Here is a 26,861-nt window from a genome sequence, read left to right as displayed (position 1 = left end):
TAGGAAACTATTTATTATGATGTGAGAATATGACTCCCAGCTGCTGTCTCGTTGCCCCTGCTGAGCTGCCAGGTAGAAGTTTTCAGTGTCATGTTTATACTCTGGCCACATAAGAAATTGGCTTTAGTGTCGCTATGGATCTGCACAATGTTGGAATAAAACTGACATTTCAATATTTGTTTTTCTGCAATATGAAAAAAAAAAAATAATACAGGAATGTTCCCCATAAATGTTGTGCATGAATTAGTTGCAGCTTGCTGCGGTAGAGGCTCCTCCCACACACACAAAAAAAAAGAAGAGTTCATCATGAAAATGTGGTGGAGCGATCGAGGCTGCAGGTCATTAATCAGAAAGAATGGATTAGTCATGGAAAATGAGAATCATGAGGAGTTTTCCTTTTTTATATCAAACACTTGATGTGTTAATTTGCAAACATCGCATGTCCCGCAATGTGATTGTTGCTCAAGCTGAGACTATATATATATATATATATATATATATATATATATGGATATATATATATATATATGTGGATATATATATATATATATATATATATATATATATATATATATATGGATATATATATATATATATGTGGATATATATATATATATATATATATATATATATATATATATATATGGATATATATATATATATATATGTGGATATATATATATATATATATATATATATATCCGGATATATATATATATATATATATATATATATATATCCGGATATATATATATATATATATATATATATATATATATATATATATCCGGATATATATATATATATATATATATATATATATATATATATCCGGATATATATATATATATATATATCCATATATATATATATATATATATATATATATATATATATATATATATATATATATATATATATATTGTGCAGCCCCAAGTAGCTTGGTCATATTTTAATTCTTTGAATTTGTCTTTTAAGCGCTGACAGCTTCAGATAATCCATTTGTCAAACAAACAGTAAATAAACAAACATAGCTATCACCTCTGAAATTGACTTAAAAGTCTGTTGGTCTCTTATTTTTCCCACCTGGTATTTTGACCTGGAATATGAACAGCAGGGTGCCTGTCTTGCATTGGGTGAATGTGTACTATATCATATGTTAATGGTCACATGCAGTTAAGAGGAGCTGCTGTGTAATCTTTCACCTCTGATGCACTGAGGGACATGCGGGGTTGTGATAGCTGGTCTCCTGCGTTGGCACTGAGGTCTGGACGCCGTGCCAATGCAGAAGATGTGTCTGACCTCTTGGCCACGCTCGGCTCTGTCTTCACTGCTTTTGATCCCTGCACCGTTTGATCAGTATTATTGCCTCAAAGCAATTAACTGAAAACTCTCCCTCCATCTGTGTGTGTGTGTTATTAAATACCACTGTGTCCCTTTGAGCCAGTACAATTGACTGCTTTGTTGTGCTAACTGGTTTGATAACCTTGGCTCTGGTCCCTGATGGTTTCCATGAGTACAAATATCTCTGGAGCTCCCGTCCTCCTGCACACTCGCTGCCGCTCTGCTCCCGATATCGCCCTTTGCATATTCCGACTGCTATGAAAGCAAAAGAGAATCCAAACTTTGAAGTCTGGGAACCTTTTTGCCCAGCGTGCTCTACCACAGGGGAACATCTGTCACAAGCATGCCTTTTTAATGGCTCTCTCAGCTGTCATGTTTTGGAGATATTTTGCCAAATTACAGTGTTCTCCGATATCTCAGGAGTGGCACCGGCTTAGAGCCGGACAAAGGAGACCTTTCGTAGGGGTTCAGGGTTTCTAATCTTTCCCTTTGCCATCTGGTGTCCAGAGGACAATGCCATCTCTGTCTTTAAAAAGCTGAATCTGTCAGTCCCATACAAAGTAAGTTCTCACCATTATATGCCGGATCAGGATCGCTATCTAGCTGGATTCTGCTGCAGTGACTTTGCTGAAAATGTGTCTGTTTGTTTGTGTGGGAGTGTTTATGTAGGTTGGGGGTTAAGGCTGTTTAGACTCAGGTTTGTTATTGCAGATAACATGTTTGGGAAATGGAGAATGGGTCATCCTTTGTGTTTATCCCTCCCGACCCTAAATGTTATCATGCGATCTTCCGTTTTTATTTTAATTTTAAAAACTCATACCCACCCGTAGCGCGATCCTCGTCTTCTGTCCTTCCCTGTGACCTGAAGGACCCTGCGGCTCAGCCCAAGTGACTAATGTAGAATAAGATTACATTAATCAGCGGGGAAACGTGACCTTACAACTGACAGATTAAGTGTCAGGAATAAAATTCTGTCTCGCAGCACAGAAAGACACAAACTGAGTGGCTGCCTAAGGAGATTACTGGCCCTGACCTTTATTTGAAGCACTGTGGCTGGCTGTTCCCAGCCCAGACAAGTTTTATAAGTTTGGCTCACCTCGCTGTCCTTTCCACCCAGAAGCAAGTTTGAGTTTATCGAGCGGTGGCATGCAAGGACAGGCATTATTTGTGAGTGTGGTTTTTGTTTATTTGTCGGGTGAAGAAGTGAAGCGGAGGAAGTGGAGAGGCTAGAAGGAGAATATCATACACTTTGATTATTATTATTTATTATGTGTCCTTACCTCATCCTTTTATTGATATCCCTCTGCCCCTCTTTCTTTTTTGTCCTTGCTTCTCTTTTCTTGGACCCTCTCAGAAACCAGGCGATGAGGAAGAAGCTCATCTTATACTTCAAGAGGAGAAATCATGCTCGTAAGCAGTGGGTAAGTAGAGGACTCCACATTTTTGACTCTCCGCTGGGACTGCGCCCATGACGGATGGCTAGTGTGAAACTGGGCCAGCTCCTCCTTGAAGTGAGTGGCCATTTTAGGCAGACCAAAGAGAAATAGAGCCCCGGGCATAATCTGTTGTCAGTACAGTGCTCAGTAAAAAAAAAAAAAAAGAATTCTCTCACACAGTCAAAAGAAAATAAAGTCCCAGATCTTTTGAATTCTCATGTCAGCCAAGCTTTTCTAATGAGCGTTGTCCGAGGTTGGGCTGCGCTCATGCCTGCCAGTGATTGAGGGAGACTGAGCCAAAGAGCATGACTATAAATAAAGCAGGGATCAATGGGGTGAGCTCTCATGCTCGAGCCAGGCGGACATCTTGAAAATCAACTGGCTTGACAGAAAATCGTTATTGCAAATCAGGTTTTACTATGAGATCTGCATCCAGCGACAGCCGCTTCACAGCTGTGGGTTGAAAATGTATGTGAGGTCAGAAAGGACAGGATCAAATGCAGCACCTGTGTCAGACGAGTGTCCATGCTCCTCTGGTGTTGGGAGGAGGACGACGAGGAGGAGGCGGCGGCGGCGGCTCGTGGGCAGAGCGTGTGGGGAGACATCAGCTCGTGGTTTATGAGCCCACTGAGGGTCGTGTCTCCACCAGGTTTAATGGTCTGCTTTACAGCCGGCCTGCGAGGAAGCTGGAAAAACCAGTAGGCCGTCGTCTGCCAGAGTGGTGGCTCGAGGCCAGACTCCCCGGAGAACACCAACATATCACTCTGCCCCCCCTCTGACCATGTAGCGGTTCATGGCGGGACACCGAGTTAAAACCATGAGTGCTCCGTCACGTTTCTGTCTCGCCATCAAGATGGAAGGGGCTTGTGGACTGAGACACCTTTCTGTGCTGCTTCAGGAACAGAAGTTCTGCCAGCGCTACGACCAGCTGATGGAGGCCTGGGAGAAGAAGGTGGAGCGCATCGAGAGCAACCCGCGGCGGCGAGCCAAGGAGGGCAAGGTGCGGGAGTACTACGAGAAACAGTTCCCGGAGATCCGCAAGCAAAGAGAGCTGCAGGAGCGCATGCAGAGGTGGGGGTCACCAGGTTGTGCTGTGATTGGCTGAGTAAAAGGCTTTTAATTTCCTGATGGAACTGACTTGATCACGTTTGATTTGTTGCCAAGTTCCCGCTCTGAGTGTGGGTTTGTTTGACGGTGCGGCGTGTGGGAGGCGATGCGTGGGTTGTTTTTTGAGTGACGGATCTCGTGTGTTTTTTCCCCGTTCTCCGTAGCCGTGTTGGGCAGAGAGGAGGTGGGCTGGCGTCGTCGGCCGCTCGCAGCGAACACGAGGTCTCCGAGATCATTGACGGGATATCGGAGCATGAGGTAAAAACATGGTTTGCTCCTCCACTTCCTCTACTCTCATCATTATCATTCCACATCAAATTAAAGTTGTCTGGATTGTGTTGAACGTTGGCACGGCCACCAGGAGAGAAAGTGTCTTTTTGAAGTTTCTTTATTGATTAGGGCAAATCAAAGTTGTTAAAGAGTACTGTAAATCCTGGAGGTAACTAATGAAGCTGGCTTCCTCATACAGAAACATGTTTTCATGAATATGAATCACCGTTAGTACACAGTAAAACGGCCCATACTGTAATGTTTCAGATGCCACTCAGTAATGTGTAATCCAGCTGCTATACAGATGCTCTGGTATGCCACTGGATCATTTGCGGTAGCTATGCTAGCACGGCTAGCCCAAGCTAAATAGCAGTCCTTTAAGGCCACCGGAGCCCGGCGGCGAGCACAGCTGCTTTCAATTGAAATGCTCCCAAAACTTTGATAGTTTGTGGTGGTTTTTACTGCCTGTCCTCTTTTTCTTTCTTTCTTTTTTTTTGAAACAGCGTTCCCTCGTTTCTCTTCCCTCCGTTTATGCGGAGTCGACACATTAACAGCATCAGTCATTTTGTTCTTGTGTGCTGTACTTTGATGAATGGGAGGCAGAGTGGGCAAAACGTCAGCGTGGGATACAGAATCACAACCATGTAGTCGCCTGCAGATTTAGCTGCCTCTTCTTCCTTTTTTTATTTTTGGAAACGCTTCTGAAAAAATTATGCACACAAAGTGTTATTAAATCCACATTTCCAAGAAAAACGCGAATCACCGGGAGATCGCTGTCACACGTTTTAACGTTTTTAACGTTTTAAAGCGCTTTAGACCAATAAATCAGGGGACATAACCTGCTTTAATAAATACAGACCTTCTAGAATAGATTTCTCCGTCGGCAGATTGATTCATTAGTAGTTGAGCTTTTCAAATCGTGCTACAATCACATATCTGTGCTCATAAAATCCTGCCGTTGGGCGCCAGCATAGCTCAGCGGTAGAGTTGGCGCCCCACGTACCGAGGACGAGTCCTCACCGCCGCGGCCCCGGGTTTGAATCCAACGAGCAGCCTTTTCTGCAATGCCATCCCCATCTCTCTCTCTCCCCCTTTCAATCTCTCTCTCTCTCTCTCTCTCTCTCTCTCTCTCTCTCTCTCTCTCTCTCTCTCTCTCTCTCAATAAAAGGCAAAAAAGCCCAAAAAACAAATACAAATAAAATCCTGCAGATGGTACGTTTTGTTTTCACACCAAAAACACAAACGGAACAAGAGTCCACTTGGACATAGACCCACCTTTTTAAAGTCTTGGCTCAGTCTAGCCCACTGAGTTAAATTATGTGAATCATAATTAGGCTGACAAGGTTGCCCTGTAGGGTGCTCACGCTGCTTCCATCCATTAATTCATCCATTCATTGAAACTGGAACGTTACGTTTTGGTCACGCTGAACGAGGAATAATTCAACAACCGCCCGGCTGACGTTTGTACTTTAAAAAAAATTATATTTACTGGAAATTCCCGAACACAATGAACAGACAGAGGGTAGCAAACGTTGCAGCAATCTGGTGATCTCTCTAATTTCAACTTCACGAATCAGACGTTCCTCGTCCGCCTTCAAATTTAGCCACAGGAAAAACTACAAAACAAAATGGCACACATCGCTGTGTTGCTCGCAGCCCAGTTAGGACGTAGCAGCAAGATTCAGATTCTGAAAAAAGTGAAGCCAATGCTGAAATGCCTTCAACATTCTGCATTCTGTCAGACCAGAAAGCAGGGGATGCTTTAGGGGGCGGGGCTCACCTGCTGATTGACAGGTCGCTACCAATGCTAGTTAGCTACTAAGATGACTTTAACACTTAGCTGGAAAGTTGACCTTGAATTATAGAAGCTAACTTTGTTAGCCGATTCACACTTCCCTTCACTGGTTGCTAAAATGCTGAACTCTAGTTTTCAAACCCGTAATCCACAAACCAACGGGGGAAGTTGCCATGACTACGGCCACCTGGTATATACAGTGTATGTTCAGGATGCGGTCTCATGAATATAATGTGCAAAAAATAGACTTTTGAACAGTAAGAAATGTGTTTTTTTAACACATTTTATTGAAAAATGTGTATTTTAATAACAAATATTCAACCGTCGTTTTTATCCAGTTTTGACAGTCCTAACGCTGTGAGCAGAGTTGGCTGATATCTACCAGTCACCCATTAGACCTCAGCCTGGTCCCTTTAAGATGAGCGGTGTGCAACATCGGGTTTTCATGTCAAGAAATGCTTTCTGCCTTTTTACCTCACCAAGATAACGCAGCATCTATTGATGTTGTAACTTCCTGTGTGTGTGTGTGTGTGTGTGTGTGTGTGTGTGTGTGTGTGTGTGTGTGTGTGTGTGTGTGTGTGTGTGTGTGTGTGTGTGTGTGTGTGTGTGTGTGTGTGTGTGTGTGTGTGTGTGTGTGTGTGTGTGTGTGTGTGTGTGTGTGTGTGTGTGTGTGTGTGTGTGTGTGTGTGTGTGTGTGTGTGTGTGTGTGTGTGTGTGTGTGTGTGTGCGCGTGTGTTAGAACACGGAGAAGCAGATGCGGCAGCTGGCGGTGATCCCTCCCATGCTGTTTGACGCCGAGCAGCAACGCATCAAGTTCATCAACATGAACGGATTGATGGACGACCCCATGAAGGTGTACAAGGACCGGCAGGTCATGAACATGTGGAGCGAGCAGGAGAAGGACACGTTCAGAGAGAAGTAAGGCTTCGAATAGAAACCCTCTTTGTGTTCTAGCAGCTGGATTAGCCACATTAATATATATATATATATATATATATATAAACATACATACAGACACACCAAAAACAGTCATATTTTGCACCCAGAATACAGTGCATGAACAGTTTCTCTCAGGCTTTTTTCACTTTCAAAATGTCCCAAATCTTGCAGCTCCATTGTTGTTTCGGAGACGACTCTGATTGAAGTTTGTGTTGTACTCCCTGTGAAATGTGTCTGACCGATAAAGGGTCAGTGAGTTGTTGGTAAGGAAGTGAATCTTCCCCTTTCGTGAGAAACGAGAGGAGGCGTTTCATGCTGCCAAGTCGGATCAAACCCACACAGAGAAATCAGTGTCTTTATAGTCATGCAAAAGGAAGAGCTGCAGTAAATATACAGTAAGGCTAGAGATTGTTCATATTTTGTTAGATACCAAGGTTGTTCTTTTTATTTAGGATTAATGCAAAAGATGTGTACCTGAGAAATGTGTTGATTCAAAGAAAGCTAAATCTAAAATGTCCATTTCCTGCGTCGGCTCCTCCTCCTCCTCCTCGCTCATTATCGTTGTTCTTCTTTAATCTTCTGTTTGGAGCTCTGAGTCATTCCATCAGCAGGTTTCTGGACTGTCTTTGTTCTGCTCCCTCAGGTTCATCCAGCACCCCAAAAACTTTGGTCTGATTGCGTCATTTCTGGAGAGAAAGGTATTGATTCGTTTCTCTTTTCTTGTATGAGAGATGCAGGAGGTGACAATGATTGAAATCCTCGTTTCATTCACGTTTCAGACGGTGGCGGAGTGTGTGCTCTTTTACTACCTGACCAAAAAGAATGAAAACTACAAGAACATAGTGCGCAGGAACTACAGACGCCGAGGAAGAAGTCAGGTATTCTCAGTTTAAAATACATCACACAGCGCGCTTTGTAGGCCTTTCTCATCCGAGAGGGCATCACTATATCTTCTTCTTCTTCCTTTTTTTTTTTTTTAAAGTCTTCTCTTGGTATTTCCATGCGACCAAGAATTCAGCTGCAGTCACTTAGCTCATGGTGAAAAACTTGTTTTCCATTCTGTCATTACACTCCGGGGCTGATGCCGTTCTCTGTTGTCAAACACGTTTGGCAGGAACCTCCACAACTAGCCTTTCCCTACTTGTGTGTGCGGTGGATGTAACTGAAGGCTTAAGACTCAGATCTTTGTCCGGTTGGACAGCGGACGCATTTCTTTCTGTGTGGAGTTGAACATGTTTTGAGCAACGGACGCTTCGACGGAGATAAACGTGAGGTATCTGGCGCCCGTGAAGGGATTTAAACTCTTTGAAAACTCCTGAAGAAGCGGTGTTGTGTTGCTTAGTGTGTGCGTGGCCTTAGTCTGGCTCCCAGCACCGGAGCTGTCGTGATGTTTTCACAGTGAGGTCGTCTAACAGAGAGAGTCTCAAGCCACAGAACTCCCGGGATGAGTCGTTCTGAAAAACGCCGAAAGGTCATGCTTGCTGACGGAGTGCTATTTCCATGATGACAGCGTCTTTTTTTCTTAAACACAGGTCGTTTCTGTTAAGCTAATGAGCTCCCGGTTATTACTTAACCTCAGATCAGGTGCGAGCCGTTAAACTTCACGGTGGCGGGCGCTAAGGAAACGGCGGAATAATTTACTGGCGACCTTTTCCCGTGGGTGCAAGGTGTCTCCTCATCTCTCCTGAACAAACCTTCCTGCTCATTACCCAGCGGTCTCCGCTGCACGTCTGGAGCAGCGGCCAGCGCTAATGGATTGAAGTCTCGGAGGGAGGTAGCTGGAGAGGAGGAGCAGAAAGCACAATATGTCAGAATGACGGCAAATGCTAATAGAGATTATGTTTTGGGTGGAGAGGAAATGGAGGGGGATAAGTAATAGCTTAATGCAAATGTTAATGTGTTTCCAGACTTACTGAGGCTTATTTCTTTTTTCCTCACAATGCTGTTGTTGAGTGGCTGAAGTCTCAGGCTGGCCCTGGATCCGCTCGGGGCATATTTAGACGCGTCGCTAACAGATCTCGGTCGTTAGAGTGGACGGAGATTAGAAAGCTGACGACGTGTCTGAGGGGAACATGAGGCCGAGTGACCATTATGTGCTTTTATTTGTTTTCTGTTCTCTGAGTTAAATTCAAAGGGATGGAGAGGACATTAGTGACGTGGTGTAAATGGAGATGGAGGTCGCGTCTGTGAATGGATCCTCCTATTTCTCATTCCCGTCTCTCTGCCTCCCACTCATTGCTGTCTCCATTTGTGTCCTTTTTTATGTTCCCTTGCCGGGAGCCATGTGTAATGTGTCTTTTTATAGAGCAGATATGTATTAAAGACACCAGGCAAAGTGGATGCAGCTCAAAGAGGCAGCAGCGAGCCAACACGTCGTGGGGAGTTCTGATGGGTTTGAGGCGGTGTTTAAAGGCTCTTTGGTTAGACGGCATGCTTGTGTTAATGTGAACTCTAGCCCTAAAAGCCCAGACAGACAGGAAATTAGTAAGGAAGTGGTTCTGGGTGCTTAAAGAGCATATTTCAGAACTTTCGTATCCCGTTTTGTTCTGTCTTTACAGAAAACCATTTAGGTTTTTGTGTTTTAGGTCCGTCAGTAAAAGTGAAACAAAGTCTCCTGATGTCAAAGATAGAAATGATTTTGTTTCATGTTCTGTTTTTTTTTTTAAAATATGCTGCGGTTTGTTGTGTTATCACAAGAAGAATCATACCGTCTGCAGCCGTGTGTCCACTTGTCTGAGTAATGTGTTAATTATCAGATCTGCCACAGGAAGTGCCTCCTCACTCACAGAGCAACCAGGCACAACATGTACATGAGATATTAGGCAACTTTACATTTTTAACTCTGCAAAATGATAAATTGATAATCCCATTTATCTTTTTTTTGTGTCCAAACATTAAAGTGTAAACTGAGGCAGGGTTCACCAACCTCATCTCAACAATTCAGCATTTGAAAGTCTTACAACTTCACATCACATTTTTGTGCGTTTGGTGTGTACACCAAAGTGGGTTTTTTCCCAGCTGGGAGCTTTTTAGAGGTGCAGCAGTTTTTTTTTTAAAGCTATTATACGGAATATACATGGAAGTAAAAATGTTGGCACACGGGGATGAAGGGAGGCAGGTCCGACCTGCAGGTCAGACCCGCGGGTCTACGTGGGTTCAGAGGATTTTCGTGCGAGGAAACATTGGCGAGTACGATCGCTTGGTTCAAGAGCTGAAAACGGTCAGAATAGACACTCAGCGTAGGGTCGGTACGGGTGCTGGAAATCCTTGAAAACACTTGAATTTCAATGTGTTTATGGTGTTTTCAAGGTTTGAAAAGTGCTTGGATTAAGAGTAAAGGTCTTGAAATGTGTGTTGTATGTGATGACATCTATGATAGAACAGAGAAAAGAAGATCTCCATATCTGAGGGACTGAAAACAGCATTTTCTAACATTTCTTTATGAAAAATGACTTTTGATGATGAACAGATGATGAAAATAGTTGGTGATTATATTTCTGTGGATCTGTTAGTGGAATTAGTTTTCCTTTCATTTGTGGTCCTTCTGTAAAAAGCTGTCTCCAAACATCATGTTGGTTGTTTAGAGGACAATAACATCTCATTTAATGTGATGAACAAGTGACAGAATAAGTAGACTGAATACTGACCATTGGATTGATACAAATATGGAGTTTACCACAGCTGGAAGGGGCTGGAAAAGCATGGAGATGCACCTGGAAGTGCTTGAAAAGTGCTTGAATTTGACTTTGAAATGGGAGTGCCAACACAGGAACTAGAAATGTCCGTGCGTCCAGGAGTCATCACTAACAGCTGGTTGTTTCCTTGTTTCCTCCGTGGTCGCAGCACGGCCAGCAGCAGCAGCAACAGCAGCAGCAAGTCCACCGCGGCAGCCAGGAGGAGAAGGAGGAGAAGGAGAAGGAGAAGGAGGGAGAGAGGGATGAAGAAAAAAATGAAGCTGAAGAAAAGGAAGATGGAATGAAGTGAGTACACTTAAGATTTAAACCTTCCTGTCGGAGGCATGGCATGTGCATCAAACACTGTACGTAAACACGAAGGTGACTCACTGATTCGTTGGAAAAAGCTGGCTGACGGGAGGGAGAGGAAAGAAGATGCAGCCGAGGGAAAACATTTCTGCCACATCGTATGAGTCTGACCTGCACAGCTGCAACTATATTCTCCCCCCCTTTCTCTCAGCACACAGTTTTAGAATTGTTCCAGGTCAGATGGAGTAGGAGTACGTTTTGGCGAAGGGGTAGCGGGTCTGGAAATGCAATCACTCACTCGCTCACCTCTAGCCAGACATTCCACCTTCTGCAGAATTCAAGTGTTCATTCACTCCACATTCAAACAGCTGTTTTCCTGTTTATGCGTCTCTCCTTCCCAATAACATGCCAAGTGTCATTTCTTTTTCTTTCGTTTTTTACTCTGTAATTCTGATAGTCTGGGTTTTCTGCTGGGGAAAATAATCAGTGTGCTTAACGGGGTCGCTGTGAATTTGAAACGCCAGTAAGTGTGTGTGTGTGTGTGTGTGTGTGTGTGTGTGTGTGTGTGTGTGTGTGTGTGTGTGTGTGTGTGTGTGTGTGTGTGTGTGTGTGTGTGTGTGTGTGTGTGTGTGTGTGTGTGTGTGTGTGTGTGTGTGTGTGTGTGTGTGTGTGTGTGTGTGTGTGTGTGTGTGTGTGTGTGTGTGTGTGTGTGGTGGAGGGGAGGGGGTGTTTTCAGGCACAGCGCCAGCAAAGGATGCAAAATAACAGATGGAATATCACTGCTTTCTGGAGCCTGAGAAAGAATCGACGAGTCCGACCGTCTCCGTCTCTGTTCACACACTATATTGTGATGTCAGCACCGCGGTGGCTTCAGTAGCGGGTCATGTTTATTAGCCGTGGAGTCGGACCAGCTGATGAGGTTGAGGATGAGGCATGGCTCCCTGCGAGGCGAGTCCGGGGACTCCGTGACTCCCAGTGCGCCCTGCTGCCTGCCTGTCGCTGGCACAGCTGGCTCGCCTATATTTAGAGCGCCACCAGCTCCTCTCAGCAAGATTAATGATGCCGGGCGAAGATGAATGGAGGTGCAGGGGGTTCAGTCTCAGTGGCTGTCTCCCAGCATGCCACTGTGCTGACACTCGATAAATAATCTTGGGGAAAGAGAAAGGAAAGCTGTGTCTGTGTCTGCGTTCACATTCGGTCTTCCTTCTACTCGGCTGGTCGAGGACGCCTTCGGGACATGATGGGGATGTTTGGATCCAGTTTCTGGGACTGACCGGCAGCGTGGCCCTTATTTGAGTCTCAGAAATCACAATATGACATTTTTGGGATTATTAATCCTATCCAACAGTGTGGTTGCAGCTTGTAACAGTGGTTACGTTTGTAGGTTGTAAATATACCATCATAATTTGGTATTACCTGCCATCTTTAATTTAAGTGCTTTAATTATAATAAGACGTTTTTAAATCCAATACGCTTTTTGTGACCTCAGTGAAAAGTTTTTGAAATATGGATTGGAGCAGGATATGTAATGAGATAATGTTGATGACATCTGACTTTATTTGGAATTTCCTGATCCTGCGAGCCTTCGCTTCACCGGGAGGAAATCCTGCAGCCGCCACAGAGGCGCTCCAACGTTTAGTCACTCACAATGACGGACAGTTTCACATTTTTGTCTCATCTGGTCAGTTGTTCCAGATGTTTTTAGGTTCCTCCACGGCATATTTTGATGAGCTTTATTTTTATTTTACTGCTGAAGAACTGTGTGTGTGTGTGTGTGTGTGTGTGTGTGTGTGTGTGTGTGTGTGTGTGTGTGTTCCTGCGTCTCTAATTATCAATATCCTGCATTGCAGGGTAGAAATGAAGTGCAGGTACACGGCTGACTCCTCCATCCGTGACCGGTCACACCTTGAAACGAACCCGTGTTTCTCCTGCTGACCGTGTTGACATTTCTCAAACGTAGGGATGACACCTCTGGAGAGGATGCAGAGGACAAAGAGCCCACTGTGGCTTTCAAGGGTCGACGCACAGCCAACAGCCAGGGGCGCCGCAAGGGCCGCATCACCCGCTCCATGACCAGCGAAGTGGAGGAGACCACCACGCCGCCACTCACCAATGAGCTCGGTGAGTCTCGGCTCCGCCCGCTGTTATTAAACCGTTCACAGAAATGTAGTGTACCGTAGATGGAGAGGCATAATAATATACTTTTAATGTTAGAGGTTATTATAATATCTAATAAACAGACATGACAAGAACATTATCCCATTAAAAGGTGATTTCTAACAGATAATCTAAATGTGTAAAAGCTATTAAAAGCATGTATTGATGATAGTCTTTCACTACCATCATGCAGGCTTGACGTTCGTCACCTTTGCTCTAGTTTCGGCCTCCTGTCTCACACCACAAGAGTGCACTGTTGTTCCTTCCGTCTTCACTCACTCACATTGTCTTCTTTGACGAATGGCGTGAACGTGAAAATCAAAACGTTCAGAAAGTTTTGCCTGCATCCTGAGAGATGCAGTTGAGATCCCGTCTGTTGGCAAAAGACAAAAGTATTATTTAAGGACAGAATAGTGTGTGTCAGCAGCGTCCCCTCCCGCTTTGTTTCCTCACAGATGGTAAGTCAGCCATGCGCGCACTAACACTCTTGCTGCAGGCTATCAGGGATTTTTGATGTCTCAGCAGTTGTGTGTATATATGCTGCAGTCACTCCTGCAGCACAGGTTCAGTCACAGGGAATCCCCAGGTGACTCTCATCAACAGCTCCCCCCTCCACCTCCTCCTCCACCTCCTCCTCCACCACCGTTAGCAGCTTCCTGGCCCGCGGTGCCCTTCACCGCGTGGAGGACACAGAAGCACTGCCGGGGCTCGGCTTATGGGCCGTGCAGGGAGAGAAGCCAGTTGTTATGTCTATAATCATTAACTGACTTCTCTCCTTGGATTTCCTGCTTCCTCCATCTAAAACAAACAGTCCCCAGCGACCCACGCTGCAGTGCCTCCCCCACCACCACCACCACCACCACCACCCTCTTACTCTTTTTTTCTTCTCTAATTTCTCTCCTTCCCTTCCTCTTGTCAGTCACTCCCTAACTGACTATGTGACAACTCCCCCACCCTCCCCCCTCCCTCCTCCTCCCGCCCTCTCTGACTTGGTGGTTCTCTATTTTTAATAATTTTTTTTTTTAACAGCCAATCTGGAGATGAATGAGAGCTCTCGCTGGACTGAAGAAGAGATGGAAACTGCCAAAAAAGGTAACTAACTAACTCAATTCCAGTTTCTGTGTGTTATATATCAGAGCTGCCGAAGGAAAGAACACTAGCAGCAGCTCGAGCACTGTTCTGTATTTTTTTGATGATGCGGCTGTGACTTCCTGTTAGTGAGGCAAGCAGCCGCCACGTGCTGCTCGGTTGTGTCTATGCATGTATGAGCCTGGTCTCTGCCGAGCCTCTTGCTCTTTGGAGCGGTGTTTGCCGGCTCTCTGGGTCAAGGCGGCCTGCCTTTTTTTTTTTATTATTATCGAGCGGGCTGTAAAGTCTGCCTCTTATCAGCCAGCCCCTGCAAAGGCAGCAGTCATTAACTCAACCTGACTGAAAATTACCTAGAGGCCCGTGGCTGATTCACAGAGGTTGCTGACCTTCTGCCCATTTTTTTCCCTGAGCGAGCAGCGCTCTGTGCGAGTGTGTTTGGCTGTTTGTGGCGTGCAGTGTACGAGTTTCAGTTAGTGATATAGTGAGATTGTCATCTTCGGTGGTTTCTAACGCATACTTCTCTTTAGATAGGACTCCCCCGCGGACCTGTCTTCACCAGATTGAGGCTCTGATCTGGTTCTTGTCTGTTTGGGTGTTTAAAGACTAGATTTACACCATCCCAGTAAAGGTGATGGGTGTTGAAAGCAGTAACGTTAATATTTATACATATTTTTCTTTCCATTGCATAATGTCAGACTCTTTTTATGGATGTTTTTTTTAACATTAGTCATAGGTGGCATCTTCTGTCCTGCTTTCTGTACTTGACTCAGCCCAGGCGGCGGCTGCTTTGTGGCCATTTATAGGTGATAAGTCATCTCGCTTTGTGGGACTCTCAGTTCTGTTTCTGACTAACTCAACCTGCCCTCCCGTGTAATCAGCCGTAAACCGGATGAAGTGCCTCTTTTCTGTATGCAGCTATTGGTGATATTGAAGCCGCATGTGGTCATCTGTCTCGTACTGGTTTTGCGTGTCCGTGCGTTTGTGTGTTATGGGGTTGTTTTGCGTTAACTGGCACTGGCCTGGCTTAAACACAGTGCTGTGTAGTAATCCCGGTTAATGTCTTCAGTTCCATTCTGCAGCAGTGGGATTAGTGGGGCTCTCCATCCCAGCGGATTAGCCTGGCAGCTTGGTGGGAGCAGGGCTTCTATGAAGGGCTTACGTAACCTCAGCCAGAGTCCCGGCTACAGTCCTGAGGGCCGAGGAGGAGGAGGAGGAGCCACTCTTGCTGTCTTTCATCAGTCCTAACAACCGATCCCCCCCCCCCAAACCTGCCAAAAGGGATTCCCCTTCCAAGAACTCGGACACACGGCGATCACAAGCCCACCCCCATTTCCTCGTAGCGTTGAATAAGCTTATCAAGGTGCTCTCCCTCGCAGGTGTTTGACATGTATGTTTTAAAGAGGCTTAGGTGTCCTGATGCTAATGTGTTTATCCCCGTGAGCTAAACAGATCCGAATAATGGCATTTATAGTGGCTGGCAGGACATCGGCATTCCAGCATGGGAACGCCAGCCGGCGGTGCTGCCTTCGAGGACGGCCGCTCTCAAAGAGGGGATAGCTCCCGTCTTCACTGCTCGTATAGACTGGTTTCTCATACAAGTCTGTCTTAACCCACCACCGCTGCTGCCTGTGTGTGTGTGTGTGTGCCTGTGTGGTTGTACAAAAAGGGTTGTGTCTGCATGCTTTGGTTGGAGCGGTGTGTGTTTGCATGTGCAGTCTTCTTGGCTGGCGTTTATGTAAGTGCACTAATCTGGCAGGCTCTGCTTGGGTGCAGGCAGTCAGGCAGTTTGATAATGGCCTCTGCTCGGCTTGCTGGAAGAACCCATTTAAAAAGAGCAGCAGGTAGAGAATGCCATATTTTTCTCTCTCTCTGTCTCTCTTGTCTTCCCCCCCTCCCACCGTTGCTCTACCTCCGTCTCCCTCGGATGGGAGATGGGAGATGGCAGTGGCCCAGATTGGCAAGAGCTGTGGAAGATTTGGCAAGCGCCTCTTTTCCCCACTCACTTTGTCTCTCCCCTGTTGTTGTTATAGACTGGAGAGAGGTCACATTCAAGATGAAAAGCAGGTCAGTCAGGAAAAATGTGAAAGCCTTTATGCTTTCTCATGGTATCAACATCAAACCCCCCCCTTCGCACTTTGCTTACTCTCCACTTGTATCCTTTCCTTTTCACCATTGTCTCTCTGGCTCTGCTCTCTCTCTCTCTCTCTCTCTCTCTCTCTCTCTCTCTCTCTCTCTGCGCTCTCTCTCTCTCTCTCTCTCTCTCTCTCTCTCTCTCTCTCTGCGCTCTCTCTCTCTCTCTCTCTGCGCTCTCTCTCTCTCTCTCTCTGCGCTCTCTCTCTCTCTCTCTCTCTCTCTCTGTGTTTACTCTTGGACCGCCTCAGTGTGTGTTTGCGTCTGTGTGCTAGAGTATTAACAGAGAGAGAGAGACGGTTGGAGTGAGTGTGTACTCACTCATGCGTTTGTGTGTGCGTGCCGCGGTGCCTGCTGGCAGACTGCGAGGTAGGGGGAGGGACGGACCGACCGAGGGAGGAGGGAGGGAGGAGGGAGGGGAAAAGAGAGATAGAGGAGAGATCAGATGAGGGGAGAGAGAGAGAGAGAGAGCGAGGCTGAGCACATAGCACCGCCCAACAGTCCCACTTTCTGTGGAAGTCTTGCCAGACGACCGCCATTGGGGAGAGACACGGCGGAGAGGAGCAGACCAGCGCTCTGTGGAAGCACAGGGAGGAGGCGAGTGGGAGGAAAAGAGGAGGAGGAGGGGAGAGGCCAGGAGCATGTGCTGTTTCGCAGCATGTCAACCTGACACCGGCTCAAGTATCAAGCCAGCTGGCAGGAAGAGCGCCGAGTCTGAGCTGTTTTCATCTCCTCTGCTGTGGATCGGAAGGCCCAGCCCTGAAGAGCTTCCCGGCTGGCCCCTCTAGAGATCAGACCGGCTGATTCGCCGATCCGCCGCCGCCGCCGGGGGGGGGCACGAGACGACGGCCGGAGTGACAGGCATGTGACAGACAGGAACAACCACTTTCTGGCTCGCACCAGGTGTTGATTGGACTTTCTCTGGGAGGAGCTAATGGGAATACTCTGCCCCGATTGGCTGTGAGGCTACCACCTGCTTCAGTATCGCTGCTGCTGATTGGATGGTTGTTCCATGTGTGTTCCTCCAGCAACTACCCCCCCTCCCGGTTCAGGATTGTGCTTTGCATGCTTGCATATGATGGAATAAGCTGGATGTAGCTAGAGGTCGTAACAAAGTGACCTTTGACTTGTAGTTAATTGTTACTGGTTCAGTGGGTGCAGCCAAGTGTTTGTCTTACTCGTTTGAGTGTGTGTGTGAGTGTTGGTGTCTTTGTGTGAGCATGAGTGTGTTTGTGTGTAATCTGACTTGTGTTGCAGCCCCCCCGTCCCTCCGTCAAAGGTTAATGAGGGTCAGTAGTCATGTGTCTCAGTCCTCTTAGAGTGAGTCAGGCTGGTCGGCCTTCTTTTTTCCCCCCACTGAGAAGCTCTTCTAGCAATGCCTTTTAGTGGCGGCGATGAATATTTCAGCTGAAAAACCTCGACCACTTTTAACACTTAACAGGTTGGAGGTGCGCGGCGGCTTTTAGACGCCGGCAGCTCAGACTCTGAAGATCACCTTCGCTTGTTGTGGTCGTTCCTCTTCATACGGGCATTAATAAATTCTCGGCGTGACAGCCAACACGTCCACGTCTGCACCCGTCTGCTGCACGGCTGAACTTTTCTGGAGACTTTAATCAGGTTTTGGGTCACTTGTTTATATGCATGTTGTTGTCTTGGTATACCTGTACAAAACTATAATTCCAGCAGCTTCTGTTGCAGCTTTTACTTATGAATAGCATGATTCAGGAGTCTGATTAATATGAGCTGAAGTGACGAGGCAGTTAACAGCTGTCCTTTCCTCTCCCTTGTTGTCCTACTGCCTCCATTAAGCGATGAGATGCAGAGACCTCTGAACCCATGTCCAAGGTTATCCCCGGAGGTGTTGGCTCTGTGCCTGTTAATAACACCCCTCCCCCCCGCTCTTTACAGCCCCTTTGAGAGGCAGAGTCCTGTTGCCAGGACCTGTCAAGCTGGCACAGGAAACAAGTGGGTGGTGTAAGCTAAGCCTCTTACAACACACACTGTTAATGAGCTGCCTTTAGCTAACAGCCGAGTCTGAGGGGGGAAACACCGCCACCATATCTGTCTTTCTCGCTCGCTTGCACACGAACTCAGCGACGGCTCTGCACACGTCGTCGGGGTTGCGTGCGTGTTTCGTGACAGGTTGATGTATCGCAGCTCGGGCCAGCGGGTGCCTCGAGACTCCAGTGTAAGGTGCAATCATGTGGTTGACTGAGTAGAGGACTGGGGTTTCTTGGTACTGGGTCACATCGAAGTCAGGAATATGACACGGAGTGACCCCGGTTGGGAGCTGGTGAAGTCATTGGTATGACTGACGGTAGAGCCCCCCCCTCCCCTCTCGACTGAGGAAGCACATGGCTTTCAGCCACGTTGCTGCTGGGAGAGTGGGGGCCGTGTCTCTGTTGCATTGTGAATTAAACTCCCAGGCTTTGACAGCTGTATCGAGGCAGATGTTTATGGCTATTAACTTACCACAGAGAGACTTCCGCACTGTGCACTTGGAAGAGATTGTGGTTGACGATATTGATTATGGAATATAAACCCAGATAACTGTCAACTTTACAGTCTTACGTCATTTTATTTTCCTGCGACTGCACAGAGAATATAATTTGATATGGAGTGAAGACCAAGTCGTTGCATGGCCACATGTCAACCGTGTCTTTGTTCCCTGTCCTGTCCTAATCCTGTCCCATCTGTTTGTTTTTCCAGGCCTTCTCCAGTATGGTAGGAATTGGTCCGCCATCGCCAAGATGGTGGGATCAAAAACCGTGTCACAGTGCAAGAACTTCTACTTCAACTACAAGAAGAGGCAGAAACTGGATGAGATTCTGCAGCAGCATAAAATGAAATCGGTAAGTCCTCTCTGCTCCACGTGATGCTGACAAAAGTCATCATTCGAGCTAAAAGTGTCTGGTTTTGTTCTGAATGTGAAGATTTTGGCTGTTTTGATTTAGTGTGTTTTTGTTTTGACCCAGGAGAAGGAGCGAAAGGCCCGTCGTAAGGGCAAAGCCCTGCAGAATGAGGAGACCAGCACCCCGTACACAGCAGAGGAGGAGGAGATGGAGGGTTCAGGAGCCAGTGGCAATGAAGAGGAGGCCCCTGAAGACGGAGAAGGTACACCGCTCCCATGTTGGGAATACATTTATAGTAGTTTAACACGTCGTAAAGTGTCTGAATTTAAGCCTGGCTTGTGGCTGTGGATCTGTTTTTCTTATCAAATGTACCAAATAAAGCAACATAAATGTCTTTACATGGCTAGAGAATACGCACGTTCCCGAGACACTTTATACGTTTCTAGATCTACCACGCATTGACCCTTTTTATGAAGCCTGTAATGGCCAGTTGTTCTCAGAACTCTCCAACGGGTGTTCATTCAACTGTATTTATTTATCTATCGTTGCACTGTGCTGCATTATAATCAGTTTGTAATCTTGTTAACCCCTCATTTTTCTAAATGGGGGAGACCAAACATTAAACACAATGCAATGCAGAAGATTTCAACACCACAGCACCTGTAACACACACACAGTTGAACTCTCTGACGGCGTGCATAAAAACTGACAACTCTTATCTTTGTAATGGCACAATGTATTGGTTCAGATTGTGCAGGTGTACCTAATAAAATGGGCACTGAGTGCATGTAATGTAGTGTCAGAATCATGTTCTGCAAATATAAAAAATCAGCCTAAAAAACGGTGCTGGAGTTTGTTGATAGGAGTAGACGTGCAGACGTGCAGACGGGACTTCCACAACACAGCGCTAAAAGCCCCAGGGGATTTCGTCCATCATGCCAATTGGTTTTGTGTTCCTCCTTATTGTACAGTGAAACCTGATTAGGTAGAAGACTGGCACTGTGAAGAATCTGGTTTAGCAGAGAGAGGTTGGGGCTGGGCGGGGGGGCGAGATGAAAGAAATGAGGACAAGGAGATATAACATAATTTACAGCATAAGCCCCGTCATGCCGTCTGATGTGTGGTTCCCTTTGTCCTCTCGGTCCCATGCCAGGTGGAGCCAACAACAGCTCCGACACGGAAAGCTTGCCCTCGCCACACTCATCAGAGGACAGCAAGGCTAAGGAGGAAGGCTCCAGCTCCAGGTCAAAGGCCAGCTCCACCACCGGGGACAAGGAGGGCGCCGGCTCGGACATGGGCCAGGCAGGGGACGAGAAACCTCCGGTCAAGGAAGACGGCGAACCGTCCATCAAGCAGGAGATAAAGACTGAGACGGGGGAGCCCAACAGAGAGCCGCCGCCGCCGCCACCTAGCGACGCCATGGATAAGAAACCTCTTCCTGCAGAGATGGACGAGGTCAAAAGCTCCGCCAAGAGCTCCAAGAAGGACCATGGGCCTAAAACGGGTTCCCATGGGGACAGCGACTCTAGTGCCACTTGCAGCGCTGATGAGGTGGAGGAGACGGACAACTCGGACAAGAACCGGTACGAAGCTTGGAATGGAAAAAAACATGAATATGCCATCTTTTTAATTGAAAAAATGATTACTATTTTTTTATTATCAGTGGCATCATGAGGCATGCTTGAGACTCTGTGTCAAAGGGCCTGTGGTCTTTGAGCCGTTGTTTACTAGCTGTCCTACTTCTCTGGTCTACCACAGAAAATACAGCAGCCAGGGTTTTCAAGTGTTGTTAGTTGCCTAGCTACACTGTACAGCAGGGAAGCCATGTTTGGCAAGGTTGCTCTTTTCTATCAACAAGAGATTTTATGTTTAGTATATATATATATTTATATATTTATATATTTATATATATATATATATATATATATATATTTATATATATATATATATATATATATATATATATATATATATATATATATATATATATATATATATATATATATATATATATATATATATATACTATTTCTATACATATATGTTTATATATATATACATATTTCTATATATATATGTGTGTGTATACATACATGTGTATATGTGAATGAGACGAGAAGAAATGAGTGTCAAAGTGCGTGGGAGGAGCGATTAGTCTTGTTTGCACGGTATTTGTTAAATTTTTTCCATGACAGCGGACTGCATGTACTGGCAGAGCCGAGGGAAAAGCTGCCCTCTCTGCCAAAGCAAACAAAGGGAGTGAGTGTGTGTGTGTGTGTGTGTGTGTGTGTGTGTGTGTGTGTGTGTGTGTGTGTGTGTGTGTGTGTGATTGTGTGTGTGTGTGTGTGTGTGTGATTGTGTGTGTGTGATTGTGTGTGTGTGTGTGTGTGTGTGTGTGTGTGTGTGTGTGTGTGTGAGTGTGATTCATTGTAGTGTGTGTGCTTTCGACAGATGTGGAAGAGATGGATTTTTACTTGCATTTTGTTTTCTTAGCCCCAGCTTCTTTCAACACACACCCTTCATATTATGCCCCCAACACACTCACGTATCCCATACAGTCCGTTTTCACATTTGTGTACTTGAATACTTGTACCCTGTGGGATGGAAACACAATCACAACCTCTGCCCTCATTGAGGTTCTTTTTGCTAGATTTAAAAAGTAAAATTCTGATGCAATGTTGTTTTTGTGCTCAAGTGTGCAAAGCCAGTAAGTGAAGGCACTAACGTGTGTCTTCCTCTGTGTTTAGAATTACTTCCCCGAGGCCGAGTCTCCTGAACTACACTCATGACGGGGTGATCTCCTCCCCGCTGCAGAAGCCCATGGACCTGAAACAGCTCAAACAGAGAGCCGCTGCTATACCACCTATTGTGAGTCACTACTTACTGTGTGTGTGTGTGTGTGTGTGTGTGTGTGTGTGTGTGTGTGTGTGTGTGTGTGTGTGTGTGTGTGTGTGTGTGTGTGTGTGTGTGTGTGTGTGTGTGTGTGTGTGTGTGTGTGTGTGTGTGTGTGTGTGTGTGTTTCCCCGTCGTACATCACACAGTTGGGTGAAGAACATCTCAGCTTTCTACAGCCTTTGAAATTGTCTTTGACCCAGCGAGTGTTTTGCAACAGAAAACTGGTCTTCCCAGTCCTGTATATCTCACACACACACACACACACACTTCCATTTCAGCGGTATCAATGCTATCTCCGTCTCTCTGCTTACAGAGATAACAGTACAGCAGGTGGAATTGTTAAGTCATATTTGTATAAAATAAGCCAGCCAGATGGAGGATGATGGGGTAGATTGCTTTGTGGAGAAGAAATTAGATCCCTGGCATTAGGGAAGAAATAAGAGATCTCTATTAGCTATCGCGTTGATCAGATACTGTGTGTGGGTAACCATATGTCCATGCCAGCTACTGAGTGGGCTTGTGTGTGTGTGTGTGTGATTGTAACCTTCTTTCCTCTCATCCTGTGTGTAGATGCCAGAAGCCTCCATGCAGGGCGGTCAGCGGAGCGGAGGTGGCAAGGCATTGCTGCCCCCCCATGCCCTGGCATTGTACCAGCAACAGATCACCATGGCTCATGGGGAGTCCTCTCAGGAGGTCAAGATGCAGCAGCAACAACAGCAGCAGCAGCAGCAGCTTTCAGGCCAGCCAGGCAAACAGCATCCTTACAGCTTGCAGGCAGACAGAGACCGGGAGGCTCTTCACAGCAGCAGTCCTCGTATTCGCCCACGCAGCCCCTCCGGTGGCGACAAGGATGGTATGCACACCTCCATCACGACACAAAGAAAGCCAAGTCACCAGTCGCATCACTACTTCACCCGCCTGATATATATAGATATATGTTGCTGAAGTTAGAAACCCAGGAACCCCTCTCACAACTGCCAGTTTGTCCGTTTCCCCATGCCATGACTTTCTTTCTCCACGCTAATATGACTCTTCTGCAGGCTGTAGGCATGTGTGCACAACATGGTACACCGCTAAAGTTGTGAGCTTTAATACAACATGGTACACCGCTAAAGTTGTGAGCTTTAATATTAAGGATAAAGGGAATCATGTAAATGAGGACTGTTTAAAGAAACTGTGAGGCTAATGAAAGCGCTGCATGTTAGGCCGTTCCATTTGATCTAGTTTTACTTTAGTTGGTCCTTGCTACGTGCTCTTGACCTTGAGTCTGTGTTCTCTGTGTTTCTGGGACACTCGTGGAGAGGGGGCTGATAAATGATCTGGTATTGCTTTTGACCCAGAAGGGAATATAGTCTAGTTCCGTGCACTTACTGTGAGCTTGTGGAATCTCTGAGAGTACAGTGTTGGACTTTTAGCAACAGTCCAGACAAAGACAGGTCATTTATAACCAACTGGGCACCAGCAGGAGCTGTTAACTCTTAATGTGCAGCAGCCACTTTTTCATGCACTTTTAGGAAAGGAAACAGGCTTAAAAAGCTCTTTATTTAGTGGCTGACACACGAGGCAGGTGGAGACGTATTTAAAGCTATGTAGTGGTTATAGTTTACTTACATATGGCCGTTGGCCAAAACAAAACACCATTTCTTAATGCTGTGTTCACACCAAATGCGAAGCGAATTTTTACTTCGTGTTACTCGGTACTTTGTGTTTATCTGCGCCACTAGCGCTGGACCGCACTGGAGAGGAGGCGGGGCTTACCTACATGTAGACACCAATAAGGTTTCATCCGTCATGGCTGAAATAACCAGTATTGCTCCATCGTACATAAGTCCCGGATACGCCGGGTACTAAAACGCTGTCCTGACTGAGTTCATAACATCACCCAGAGGTGAATTTAATCGAGCTGTATTCACTCTGTCCAGCAAGACACATGTTGGCTGGTTTACCACAGCTGGATGAACCCAAAATAAACGTTTTAGCTGTGATTTAATTGCAATAAATTGATAAAAAAGGATGCTGAAATAACTCCATAATGACAACGATATGTTAAGTCTGAAATCACGGCCAGTTGGGTCCGTTTGCAAGATGATGGGAACATTTTAAATCGCTAGTTTTCCGAATGGAGTTTGGTAGATTGGAGGCTACGCTAACATTGTAGCTGCTCCATCAACACTCCAAATAAGGTCATCTAGACATAAATACAGCAGAGACCTTGTTGTTTGGACCACAGACAGAGTCTGGTTCCTCCACATGGTCTGGTCTGGTCTTTGGACTAATGTGGTCTACTATCTAGACCTCTGGGGGACCACAGACAGTCTCTGGTTCCTCCACATAGTCTGGTCTGATCTCTGGACTAATGTGGGCTACTATCTAGACCTCTGGGGGACCACAGACCGCTACAAAGGTTTTGTCTCCATTTCGGATTCAGTGAGGATAGGAGGAGAATCTCGACGCATTTTTAACTCAAGTTGAAATATTTAATTTCACATGAAGTTCACATATTCATTGCATTGACCTTGCATGCAATAGTCCGCCGTGCGAAACATTGGCTTCTGGTTTTGGTGTGAACGCACCGTAACAGCAGCTAAGTGTTCATGTAGTTGGTGCATGTATTTGTGTGTGAGAGAATCTGTGAGGATGCGATGATCTGTGGTGTGTTTGTGTCCCTTCAGAGCTGGAAGGCAACGAGAGGTGGTTACTGACCCTCCTGCAGGGATTAAGTAGGTTCATCCCTTGCCATACCATTCCCTTTTTTAATGACACTTTAACCACACTGCAGGGTGATCACCTCCTCCTGTTGGATTTGTTTTACTGTGTGTAATATAAGCAGTGGCTTGTTGTGTATGTTGGCGTTTTTAATTCAGTGCTGATGATGTCACCCTGGCTGGGAAGTGGCGCGAGGGCTTCTGTGTGCTCGTAGACAACAATGATTGGTGTTGATGTTGCTGAAAGCAACAGTGAGCGGTAGCTGCAGGACAGCGTCTTGGATTAGTGGAGGTCTAGCCGAGTCCTGCGCTCTGATTCCTGACTCTGTGTTGTGTGTTGTTGCAGAAAAGTCCCGGGCCTTCTCTCCACATGGCGAAGCCAAGAAGCAGGCACTGGGCCCCGACGACCTGAGGACCTCCAACCTGGGCCGGCCGGTCCTCTCCCCGTACCCCATGTCCCCCAGAGACATGGCCAAGATCAGTCACGACCAGCACCTGCTCCACTTCAACTGTGAGTCCTCTTCTCTGTCCCGCCTGGGAACGTTGAACAAAACCTCCACTTCTTCCTTCAGGCAAATCTCAGTCTCATAATCTCTTCTGCCTTTGCAGCGTTCCAGCAAACAGGCCACCCCTCGCTCCCCACTCTGCCCCAGGACAGTGGGAGGCTAGCAGCAGTGAGACCCCTCACCATGCCGGAGCCTCCGCCACTCATTTCCTCCACCAAGCCAGGGGGCTCCATCACACAGGTACAGCACCACACGATGAAAACTAGGGGCTTGAACATCGTCATTAAAGAGGAGAGAACACGTTTGCATGATATCTGTCCAGCAACTAGTCTGTCCCGCCCTCCAACAAAGCTAGTCAGAGTGGAGCTGAGCGTGGAGGCTCCAACGCAAAGATGGAAGTCTATTCCTCAGCAGTACAACTCCTGTTATCTGGTTATGGTAAGGGGGCGGGACACCCGTCATAGCAGACCGGTCCAGCTGACCAATCAGAGCGGACTGGGCTTTTTGTGGGAAGGAGCAGGAGGTCAGGGTGCTCAGCACAGCCTGATGGGCCAATAAAACGTTTTCTGAGATAAAAGAATGTAAACACACTTCGAGTAGTAACTTGAAATACAAGTATGGAGCATAAGAGGTCCTCTTTAAGGCATGGGTTTAAACAATTAGAATCTGATATACGGTTTATCACCATTATGACCAAATCCCTGTTTCTTCAGGGGACCCCGGTACAGTTGCACAGCCCGGCTCATGGGCTGGACCATGGGAAGATGACCCCCACACAGATGGGCTTGTCTTGGATGGACCAGAGGAAAGTGGGTGAGTAAAGTTGTGATTTTTATATCTGTCCACTTCCACCACGCCCATCACAACTGGTTGTGAGATTTGACGTCTCACCATGTCTCCCTCATTACTTTCTGTCTTTTTGTCCTTTGCTCGTTCACCACACAGCAGGTCCTTTCCCGGTGATAAAGCAGGAGCAGTTGTCCCCTCGCAGCTCGTCCTCTCAAGCCGACAACCTGTCGAGCCAGGGGTCGCCTCACGACGGCGCCGGCGGGCGAGGTGGGTGTCTCGTCTTCAGTCTGCAGTAAACTGGTGTTGGTGCTCTGCTGGGCAACGCTCATGTTCGGGTCCAACTGATTCGCCGTACAACGCTGAATAACAAAATCAAATCATGGGTTTTCCTCACATGTTTTGTTCAGAACTGTCATGCTGAAAAGATTAACCCCCTCAGCATGACAGCGACTCCAGGCACAAAAGCAGAGACCACACTGGAATGGTTTTTGGGGACAAGTCTGTGAATGTACTGGAGTGGCCCAGGCTGAACTCAAATCTCTATTGGAAATCGGTGGGGAGTTGAGTTTACTGGAGCTCGTCTAATCTGACAGAGCTGGAGAGGATGTGAGGAATGAGGGAAGCCCATCCAAGTGTGCAAAGTTAGAAGACGCAAACTGGAGAAGATTCAAAGCCGTAATTACTGCCAGCGGTGTCCCGACTTCTGGAGGAAAAAAACACATTTTGGAGAACTTAACAAAGCCATGTTTTCACTCTGTGTTTGGACTGAATATTAGAATTATCAGTAATGCTGTAAATGCATTTACAAACAGCAATCAAACTGTAGCATGTGCTTTGATTCCAGCCCAGCTCACGAGGTTTTTG

The 26,861-nt window shown here is 46.4% G+C and overlaps 1 protein-coding gene across 5 annotated transcripts in view; it reads left to right on the top strand.

The window, feature by feature from the left end:
* The window catches only part of ncor2 (nuclear receptor corepressor 2), an 87,448-nt gene that overhangs the window by 42,145 nt on the left and 18,442 nt on the right, over window positions 1-26,861 (top strand). Inside the window, exons 9-27 of one of the 5 annotated variants that reach the window (XM_084023937.1) lie at window positions 2,699-2,765; window positions 3,679-3,851; window positions 4,052-4,145; window positions 6,692-6,870; window positions 7,535-7,589; window positions 7,671-7,769; window positions 10,735-10,871; window positions 12,835-12,995; window positions 14,061-14,123; window positions 18,960-19,102; window positions 19,226-19,364; window positions 20,256-20,685; window positions 21,850-21,970; window positions 22,568-22,850; window positions 24,670-24,717; window positions 25,049-25,213; window positions 25,312-25,448; window positions 25,922-26,021; window positions 26,157-26,264. In XM_084023937.1, coding sequence (XP_083880063.1) covers window positions 2,699-2,765; window positions 3,679-3,851; window positions 4,052-4,145; window positions 6,692-6,870; window positions 7,535-7,589; window positions 7,671-7,769; window positions 10,735-10,871; window positions 12,835-12,995; window positions 14,061-14,123; window positions 18,960-19,102; window positions 19,226-19,364; window positions 20,256-20,685; window positions 21,850-21,970; window positions 22,568-22,850; window positions 24,670-24,717; window positions 25,049-25,213; window positions 25,312-25,448; window positions 25,922-26,021; window positions 26,157-26,264 — 2,702 coding nt within the window. Of the gene's footprint in view, window positions 1-2,698; window positions 2,766-3,678; window positions 3,852-4,051; window positions 4,146-6,691; window positions 6,871-7,534; window positions 7,590-7,670; window positions 7,770-10,734; window positions 10,872-12,834; window positions 12,996-14,060; window positions 14,124-18,959; window positions 19,103-19,225; window positions 19,365-20,255; window positions 20,686-21,849; window positions 21,971-22,567; window positions 22,851-24,669; window positions 24,718-25,048; window positions 25,214-25,311; window positions 25,449-25,921; window positions 26,022-26,153; window positions 26,265-26,861 lie in introns of all 5 variants that reach the window. The other 4 variants (XM_084023936.1, XM_084023939.1, XM_084023938.1 and 1 more) reach the window with 4 other exon arrangements.

The sequence above is a fragment of the Eutrigla gurnardus genome (genome assembly GCF_963514095.1).
Source record: "Eutrigla gurnardus genome assembly, chromosome: 13".
NCBI classification, from domain to species: Eukaryota; Metazoa; Chordata; class Actinopteri; order Perciformes; family Triglidae; genus Eutrigla; species Eutrigla gurnardus.
This window is presented reverse-complemented; position numbering and strand designations above follow the sequence as displayed.